Here is a 9,613-nt window from a genome sequence, read left to right as displayed (position 1 = left end):
CTGTCATATATATGGTGTGTGAGTGAGAGTGTGTATGTGAGTGAGAATGAGAGTGTATATGTGAGGGAGAGTGAGAGAGCGCGAGTGTGCGAGAGTGAGAGTGAATATTGGAATTGGTGGAGAGGTGGAATATTGCATTGGGGGACCAGCCCTCCCATGTGAAGCTGTGACCCAAGGGGTCTCACTTGGTCTAGTGGAAATTAAAGATTAAAAATGCAAATACCAAAAGCATGATTTTCCCCAAGGCCTTTCAATTCACATCAATACCAACAATTAAACAATAGCAGCTGCATGTCAGCATTTTATCTATGCTGATGTTCCAAGCACCATTTCTTCTGAAGCACATTGTGACGAGACAGAGAGGATTGTGGCAAAGGCATTAAATGAGATGTCAGATTGCCAGCTAAATAATCTTCTCTAATTCAGGTATAGTAACCTACATCTGCCCTCCATCCTGGAATATTCTGCCATGACTGCATCAATAACCATGGGAAGGTGGAACCTTGATCCTTGCTCTGGGCAGAGGTTTGGGTGAGAGCAGAAGTGTGACAAATTGAACAGCAGGCATGTGGAGGCCTAACACCCATGGTGGAGGAGAAAACCACAGCAAATGCTTTCATCGCCAGTTTATCACCGCAGCAACCTTGACTTCACCCTACAAGAGATTCTCATTGTCCAAACCATGCCTCCACCCCCCTCTCTGCAAGTTAGAACAAACTTTCTTTCTCTCTTTTCTGTTTCAAATTAAGGTCTTTGTCCTGAAACAATGACTCTGTTGATCTTTCTAGATTTTTTGTATTTACTTGGGTGACCCCTTTATCTTTAGCTTCTTACAGTTTCAATGAAACTCAATGCAAACCCAAGGAAAAATACCGTACCTTCCATCTGGACCATTGAAGCTCTTGACTCAATATTGAACTCAATATCAGTTAAGTAGCTGTTCCTGTTTGTGTCAGAACTGATCATTTGTGATGGGACGTCTTCCACCTTAACTAAGGCCAAATATGCTGCCTGGTTTGCTGGTTATTTCTAAGATCCTCTTGATTTTCCAGCAACACCAGTTTCAGCATGTGCTTTCTTCAATTCTCTCTCTAACTCATTCATCAATTAACTATAGAACTGAAACTGGACGAGACACAAAGGGCTGGAGGAACGCAGGGGGTCAGGCAGCACCTCTAGAGGGTATGGATAGGGGACGTTTCAGGCTGGAGGCCTTTTTCAGACTGAATGGAGGGGAGGGGGGAAAAGCTGAAACCATGGAGGGGCAGGACAAAGCCTGACAACCTAATGATACAGATGAGGGGGAATTTAATACAGGTGAGCAAGGAGTTTTGATAGGCAGATGGTTGAACAGAGGCCAGAGATGAAAGGACAGAAAGTGCGAGACAAAAGGAGATAAGAGTTGCAAATTGTGAGAGAGGCAGGAATGTAAGTGGAAGGGGGGGGGATGAAATAGGTTTCGGGTTTAGCTAGGGTAACAGGGAGGAAGGAGTGGTTATAAAGGAGAAACAGGGAGAGGGGCATGGTGATGTGGTTACCTAAAATTGGAGAATTCCAAGGTACCCAAGCCACACGAGGTGGTGTTCCTCCATTTTGCGTGTGGCCTCACTCTGGCAATGGAGGAGGCCCAGGACTGAAAAGTCAGTAAGGGAATGGGAAGTGAAAATGGTTATTGACCGGGAGACCCAGCGGACGCAGCTTAGGTGTTTGGCGGAATAGCCGAAGTACAGGACACCACATCATATGCAGTAGATGAAGATAGATGAGATGCATAGGAACCGGTGTCTCACGTGAAAGTTCTCTCTCCGCGTCCTGCATTCTATACTCTCCGCCATGTGCCCACACCAGCAGGCCCTTGCTCTGTCTCTCGCGCAGCTCCGGGCTGGAGAGTACATTGGAAGAAGGTTAGAAGATGGGAGAGAACAAAATAGATTAGCAGTGATTGAATGGCGGAGTGGACCCCATGGGCCGAATGGCCTAATTCTGTTCCTATGTCTTATGGTCTTAACCTCAGGAATGAATAGCATGCTAACATTCCAAATGATCTGGTTCATTTTCAGATTGTGGTCAGGTAGAGTTATGGAGTGGATGACTACGCAATATGATGTCTGCTTTCCGAGCACAGCCAATGATATAACAAGTACAAAAAGACAAAAAACATTACTATAGCACCTTAGACATCCCTTTTAAACCATCTTAAAAAACTTTAAATGTCAAAGAGGTGCTTTTAAGGGTAATCGCAGGAAGCACATAAATATGCTTCCACAACAAGCAGGTGATAATGTCCACACAAAATGTTTTATTAATGGTTACAAGTAACAGTTGGGTCAGGTGGATAAGCAGGGACTGCTGATCTTAATTTAACTATTACCAAGAGAACCCAGCACCCATAGTTTCATGCTTCTCCCAGAAGTGAACTGTCAACAACACAGAATGTCTTCAGTTCTGCACTGAAACATCAGTTTAGTTTTTTGTGCACAAATCTCTACACTTGAGTTGACTCAGGACTGTTTCACAATGGCGGGCATGCTATCAACTGAGCCAGAACTGGCACAGTGACTGGAATCACAGAATCGCTCACCACAGATGACAAAAAAAAGCAACAAGCAATACCATAACTAGATTTAATTATCTTTGTTGATAAATTGCGCAATTACTGCCCACGAATAGCCATCCCTAAACAACTCAGCTCAACCACAAACGCTAGTTGTACACTGTCATTTGATAAGTTTTAGCAAAGACTAACTGATGTTCCAGTTTGTAGAAGTGTTGGGAGGATCTTCTGATGCTGTCCCCATGTAATGACGAGGAGGGCAATACCTACGGGCGCTGCTCATCTTTGCCAAGGTGGTGGTCTGGAATGGTGTATTTTCCTTCCTTTACCAGTTTTTCTCTTTGTGTTTTGATGTCAGACATCCGTTTGTACTGTGGGCAAGAAAACACAAACCGCCAATGTTAGCAGCACATTTGAAGCCACAGAGATCTGTCTATCCGGGTAATTAGAAAACATAAGACCATTGACACCATATTTATCATTTTGGCGATGTAACCAGATTGGATTGGATTTTATTTTTGTCATTCAGACCTTTCGGTCTGAATGAAATTTCATCGCCCTGCAGTCATACATATAATAAAAATGACAAAAACACACAATCAACACAAATTTAACATCAACCACAGTGAGTTCACCAAACACCTCCTCACTGTGATGGAAGGCAAAATCTTAAAGTCTCTGTCTCTTCCCTCTTTGTTCTCCCTCTGCGCCGAGGCGATCCAGGCTCCAGATGTTGTGACCCCACCGGGTGATGGTAAGTCCCGCGGCTCAACCGTGCTCCGCGAACGGGCCGGTTCAAACTCCGCGGGTGGTCGCTGCCGCTGCCGCCGCCACAGCTCCGAGGCCGAGTCAGTAACTTGCACAACCAAAATTGGTGTAATATTCACACTACAAATGTAAGTAGCGCCAGTGAACAATTTAAAATTCAAGAGCCACAAAGTGCTGGAGTAACTCAGCAGGTCAGGTAGCATCCCTGGAGAGCACAGGTAAGTGACGTTTCGGGTCAGGACCCGACCCTAAACATCACCTATCCACGTTTTTCAGAGATGCTGACTGACCCGCTGAGTTACTCCAGTGGTTAGTCTCTCTTTTTGTAAACCAGCATCTGCAGTTCCTTGTATCGACGATTTAAAATTCAACCGTGTTTTGAGATGATAAATTTTAAATTGCCTGGCCCGACTGAGCATTGAACATGTCACATCTGAACCTTTTTTTAAGTGCCTGTGACAACACAACATATCATTTCTACCCTCAAGACCTGCCGACTCACCAATTTGTCTCGGTGGAGACATTCATAGAAATCCTCCAGCTCCAGTTTACACTCCGTTTTGGCTCTGATCTTTCCAATTCCATGCGCACATTCAATCCACTCCTTTTCAAATACATGGCAACGAGCTGCCCGATTCCAGGGCTGTTTCCCACTTTGGACTAGCATCCATTTGTCGACATCAATGCCCAGTTTTTCCTGGATGTCAATGAATGGCATAGCTGTGGGATAGGGAAGAATTCGCACAGGAACTTTAGACTTCACTTTAGGATTTAGAGATACAGCGTGGCCCTTTGGCCCCGAGTCTACACCGACCAGCGACAACCCCGTACACTAATACTATCCCTCACACGGGACAATTTACAGGAGCCAATTAGCTTACAAATCTTTGGAGCGTGGGAGGAAACCGGAGCATCCGTTCTCTGACCTGAGTTTTTATGTGGCTGGTCAATGGAACCACACTGAAGCTACAGTCAAGAAAGCACATCAACACCTCTACTTCCTTGGAAGCATAAGGAAGTTCAGTATGTCTCCAACAATTCTTACCAATTTCTATGGATTAACTGTAGAAAAAATTCTATTGGGATGCATTACAACTTGGTTTGTCAACAGCTCCTTCTAAAACCACAAGAAATTGCAGAGTCTAAAGAAAGGTTTTGGCCCGAAACGTTGTTTATTTCCTTCGCTCCTTAGATGCTGCTGCACACGCTGACACTCTCCAGCATTTTTGTCTACCTTTGATTTTCCAGCATCTGCAGTATCTTCTTAAAGATATTGCAGAGCGTTGTGGATGTAGCCCAGACCATCACGTAATTCCCCCCCTCCCGCCTCCTATCATCATCACTTCCATTGTCTTGGGAATGCAGTCAACATAGTCAAGGATCATTCCCTCTTCTTCCCTCTCCCTTCAGGCAGAAGATACAAAGACCTAAAAGCATGTCCCACCAAATTCAAGAACAGCTCCTTCCCTGCAGTTATCAGATTACCAAATGGTCCTCAAATAAACTAAAGGTGTAGACAAGATCTTCAACCAACCCCATTGGGGCCCTTGCAGTTTTTTTGATTTGCACTTTTTCTGTAGTGTAACATTATGTTCTGCAATCTGGTACTTTTCTCTTTGCCCTATCTACTGTACTTTTGTATGACCTGATTGTACTCGGGCATCATGTGATCTGAATGGACAGCATTTCACTGTATTTTTGGTACACAAGACAATCATAAACAAGTACTAATACATTTGATGCCTGACTTGGGTTTTACTAACTACTCGTTGCTTCAATTAGATGGTCTATACTTCCTAAAATTATTCCATTTCACTGTTAGCAACACAAAGGACATAGGACAATACACTGGCTGATTGGCAAGGGCACAGTCTCAATTACTGATGAAATGATTAAAATATCATTTATACACTTCCTTCAGCATGCAGAAATGATCATGTGTAGATATGAGCATGTAGATTATCCTGCCCTTCACTCAATATTTTGGTAAATTTCTCACCTCAGCACCACCACTTTTCTAACCTCATTCCACAATGCAGATTCCCTCTACATTCAGAAGGGGGAAATGACCTGCACTTACTAATAACCCCTGAGCTCTATATAGGGTGATTTCACTAAAGGTCACTGGAGCGTAGATCCGCACCCACGTGACCAAAATTCTCAAGTGGAGGACACTCGAGGGTTCGGTACATGTTAGTGGATGGGAAAAAACGCATTTTCCCACCCGTTAAAAACATAGAAAACGGCGAGGTTGTGAGCTGCAATTTACTGTGCCAGTCGGGGTGACCGTGAGGCACAGCTACCTAGATTTACAGGGAAAAAAAAGATAGCAAGTAATGTAAATTCAAGAGGGAACTGAAGGTGCCAAGCCGGCGGAAATGAACAGCCGACATTTGCCGTGGATATTTACAGGTCCAAAATATCGGGAATTATCGCGTTTGCTTGCTGAATTTCATCAAAAGTAACCCTTTTGTCAGCCAAACGCGATAATTCCGATATTTTGGACCTGTAAATATCCACGGCAAATGTCGGCTGTTCATTTCCGCCGGTTTGGCACCTTCAGTTCCCTCTTGAATTTACCTTACTTGCTATCTTTTTTTTCCCCTGTAAATCTAGGTAGCTGTGCCTCACGGTCACCCCGACTGGCACAGTAAATTGCAGCTCACAACCTCGCCGTTTTCTAAGTTTTTAACGGGTGGGAAAATGCGTGTTTTCCCATCCACTAACATGTACCGAACCCTCGAGTGTCCTCCACTTGAGAATTTTGGTCACGTGGGTGCGGATCTACGCTCCAGTGACCTTTAGTGAAATCACCCTATATGCATCTCTCCCAAACAAGCCCAGATTCCTTCACTTTTGCTGTTCCTCCATAGTTGCATTGAATAAAATCCAATAGTTGCAATTCCTCTGAATAAAATCCATCACTGCTGCAATTCCTCTCCCTGTCCTCCATCACCCCCACCCTGTCCTCCATCACCCCCCATCCATCACCCCCCACCCTGTCCTCCATCACCCCCCCCACCTGTCCTCCATCACCCCCCCCTGTCCTCCATCACCCCCCACCCTGTCCTCCATCACCCCCCACCCTGTCCTCCATCACCCCCACCCTGTCCCCATCACCCCACCCTGTCCTCCACCACCCCCACCCTGTCCTCCACCACCCCCCACCCTGTCCTCCATCACCCCCCACCCTGTCCTCCATCACCCCCACCCTGTCCTCCATCACCCCCACCCTGTCCTCCATCACCCCCACCCTGCAACCTCCCCCCCCCCCCTTCCTCCCCCCCTCCCCCCGCGGTGTCCGGGCTGCCTCAACACCGGTAGTACCCGGCCCGGCCCGGACTCGCCGATATCTGCCCCGACCTCAGACACGACCTGCGCCGACGCCTCTCACCTTCTGTCCTTCACCAAGTACAGCACAGCCTCGCTTTCCGGCCGGTCGTAAAACGGACGCCGACTTTACGTCTTTCATCCGCTGCCGTTGCCGCCGCGTCTCTGCTGCCCCCTGGTGCCGCGGCGCGGTGCTGCTCCCCTGGTGCTGCTCTCCTGGTGTCGCCCCCTGGTGTCGCGGCGCGGTGCTGCTCTCCTGGTGTCGCCCCCTGGTGCCGCGGCGCGATCCTGCGCCAAGGGCATCGGCTGCATCGAGCACAGAACCAAAGATACCAGAGGCTCCTCGAGTATCTTTGACCAGAACAGCGCAGCACAGCAACATAGACACAAAATGCAATGCAAGCAGTTATCAGTTTATTTATTCATGTGTGTATATATTTATATAATGGTATATGGACACACTGATCTGTTCTGTAGTCAATGCCTACTATGTTCTCAGTGTTTAAGAGGGAACTGCAGATGCTGGAGAATCGAAGGTTACACAGAACCTCATATTCCGTTTGGGGAGTCTACACCCCCGGGGCATGAACATCGAATTCTCCCAATTCTGTTAGTCCTTGCTGTCTCCTCCCCTTCCTCAGCTCCCCTACTATCTCCTCCCACCCTCCAGCCTTCTGGCTACTCCTCCTTTTCCCTTTCTTGTCCCGACCCACCCCCACCCCCGATCAGTCTGAAGAAGGGTTTCGGCCCAAAACGTTGCCTATTTCCTTCGCTCCATAGATGCTGCTGCACCCGCTGAGTTTCTCCAGCTTTTCTGTGTAACCTACTATGTTCTGTTGTGCTGAAGCAAAGCAAGAATTTCATTGTCCTATCAGGGACACATGACAATAAACTCTCTTGAATCTTGAATCTTGAATCTTGAATCTCTGGAGCGAAGGAATGAGTGAGGGTTTGGGCCAAGACCCCTTTTCAGAGTCAGGGGAGAGTGAGTCATAGAGATATGGAAGGGTTCGATGTGAAAACGACAGATCAAAGCAGATGTGTTAGAAAAAAATGTTGAATGATTCATTGTTAGCTAACGGAAAGGTGACAAGGAGGCACCCAATCAGTAACATTAATCAGGACAGTGAAACTAATCGGAGGACTAGAGTGGGGGAAGAACAATTTTGCTGATTATATGCCTCCTTGTCACCTTTCTTTCAGCTAACCAAATCATTCTACATTTCCTTATAATTGCTGTGATCTGTCGTTTTCACACTTTACCCTTTCATACCTCTAGACTCCCTCTCTCCTGACTCGGTCTGAAGAAGGGTCTCGACCCGAAACGTCACTCATTCCCAACCCGAAACGTCACCCTTTCCTTCTCTCTAGAGATGCTGCCAGTCCCGCTGAGTTACTCCAGCTTTTTGTGTCTATCTTTGGTTTAAAGCAAACAATCAAGAGTCTGTCCAACCTCTACCTGTAGCTAAAACCGCCTAATCCAGGCATCATTCTGGTAAACCTTCCCAATATCCTTTCCAAAGCTTCCACACTCGTCCTGTAATGGAGTGGCCAGAACTGCACACAATACTCCAAATGTGGTCTAACCATGTTAGTCTGCCTTTACTATATCTATCACCATGCATATTATGCATACTGCACATTCCATATAAGTCCAGCCCGGGTCTTCATCCCCACCCCGGATTAATGATAACGTTATTTCACCATCTCACGGTCAGACTTGATGCTGACTATGGAGACGATAGCATGTAATGTTTCCTCCGCTTGTGTTACTATAAAAACTATCAGTTGTTACTCCTGTGTATGGGTCTCATTACACAACATGGTGTCAGAAATGGGATCGTTGCATCATTTGTTTAACTCTCCTGACAGCACGTTCAGCCAGCCCGTTTGATGGTGGTTTTTTGGGGGCTACTGGTGATATGACGAAAGTCCCAGCATTTAGCAGTCTTTGAAGCATTGGCTGGTAAACTGACTGCCATTGTCGAAAAGTAGTTGATAGGGGGCCCCGTGGACAGAGAAGTGCTGTGCCAGCTTCTGGACTACCGCTGCGGAGTTGGGGCTATGGAGTAGATCAATTTCAAACCATCTGGAGTACGAGTCGACTAATAGCAGGTATTGCTTGCCATGCCAATCAAAAATGTCAGTTGCCACAGTGGACCATGGGAGGACAGGAACCGGGTGTGAGAGAAGTGGCTGCTTTGATTGGTGTGGTGCCAAACTGTTGCACACCGCACAGGACTCCACCTTCTCACACATATAATCAGTCATTCCAGGCCAGAAAAACATGCTTTTCGCTCTTAGAATAGTCGCCTCTGCGCTTGGGTGTCCCCCATGGACGGCATTAAAGTAATTGTTGTGCAGGGAGGCAGGAATTACAGCTTTGTTACCCTTTACGATAATACCATCTTGTCGTCACGAAGGGAGAAGAAGGGCCAAATTGGGAGTGGCAGTCTGTATTGCTTGTCTGGCCACCCATGCTGTATGGCAGAGGAGAGTAATCGTAAGGTAACGTCAGCAGCAGTCTGGGCTGCCAGGTCTTCCAAACAGGACGAAGGAACAGAGGAGACCTTCATGTCAACGAAACTGTCATCATTCGTTGATGGTTTCTCGCAGGTCTTGCGTGGAGTTCGCGACAGGATGTCAGCCAAGTGCATGTCTTTGCCACGTTTGTAAATCAGAGCAATGCCATACTTCTGTAGTTGTAACGTCATATGTTGCAGACGTGCATCAGTTTGTTTAGAATGTTGATCAGTGGTTGATGGTTGGTTTCAATTGTAACTGTTTTTCCGAAGATAAAGTCATTGAATTTCTTGCAAAGTCCTGTAAAGCTGCATCACGACTTCCTGACATACTCAATGCCCTGACCAATGAAGGCAAGCATACCATTTGGTCTCTGGTCCTATACTATCCTAATAGTGGGAGCATCCTTTCCACAACCACTCTATCCAGGCCTTTCAG

At 46.5% G+C, this 9,613-nt stretch overlaps 1 protein-coding gene across 2 annotated transcripts; it reads right to left on the bottom strand.

Moving 5' to 3' along the window:
- Nucleotides 1-2,279: 2,279 nt before the first annotated feature.
- ndufs5 (NADH:ubiquinone oxidoreductase subunit S5) lies at nucleotides 2,280-6,840 on the bottom strand. Of its 2 annotated transcripts, none has more exons than XM_055656221.1 (3): nucleotides 6,717-6,840; nucleotides 3,825-4,042; nucleotides 2,280-2,925 (listed from the first exon to the last, which is right to left on the bottom strand). In XM_055656221.1, exons 2-3 carry the CDS (start codon nucleotides 4,038-4,040, stop codon nucleotides 2,821-2,823), a joined length of 321 nt encoding a protein of 106 aa, XP_055512196.1. In that variant the 5' UTR covers nucleotides 4,041-4,042; nucleotides 6,717-6,840; the 3' UTR covers nucleotides 2,280-2,820. The 2 variants fall into 2 exon arrangements, with proteins under 2 accessions (XP_055512196.1, XP_055512195.1); XM_055656220.1 differs by having other exon boundaries at nucleotides 6,686-6,777.
- Between the last annotated feature and the right edge of the window lie 2,773 nt (nucleotides 6,841-9,613).

This window comes from Leucoraja erinacea, chromosome 26 (assembly GCF_028641065.1).
Source record: "Leucoraja erinacea ecotype New England chromosome 26, Leri_hhj_1, whole genome shotgun sequence".
NCBI classification, from domain to species: Eukaryota; Metazoa; Chordata; class Chondrichthyes; order Rajiformes; family Rajidae; genus Leucoraja; species Leucoraja erinaceus.
The sequence above is the reverse complement of the archived record's forward strand: the minus strand, read 5'-3'. Positions and strand labels throughout refer to the sequence as shown.

Bases quoted from the DNA above. Each gene is read 5' to 3' on its own strand.
- ndufs5 (XM_055656221.1), bottom strand. From the start codon at position 4,040: ATGCCATTCATTGACATCCAGGAAAAACTGGGCATTGATGTCGACAAA. The intron at 2,926-3,824 runs GTGAGTCGGCAG...TCTTGCCCACAG, and splicing joins GTCTCCACCGAGACAAATTG to TACAAACGGATGTCTGACAT.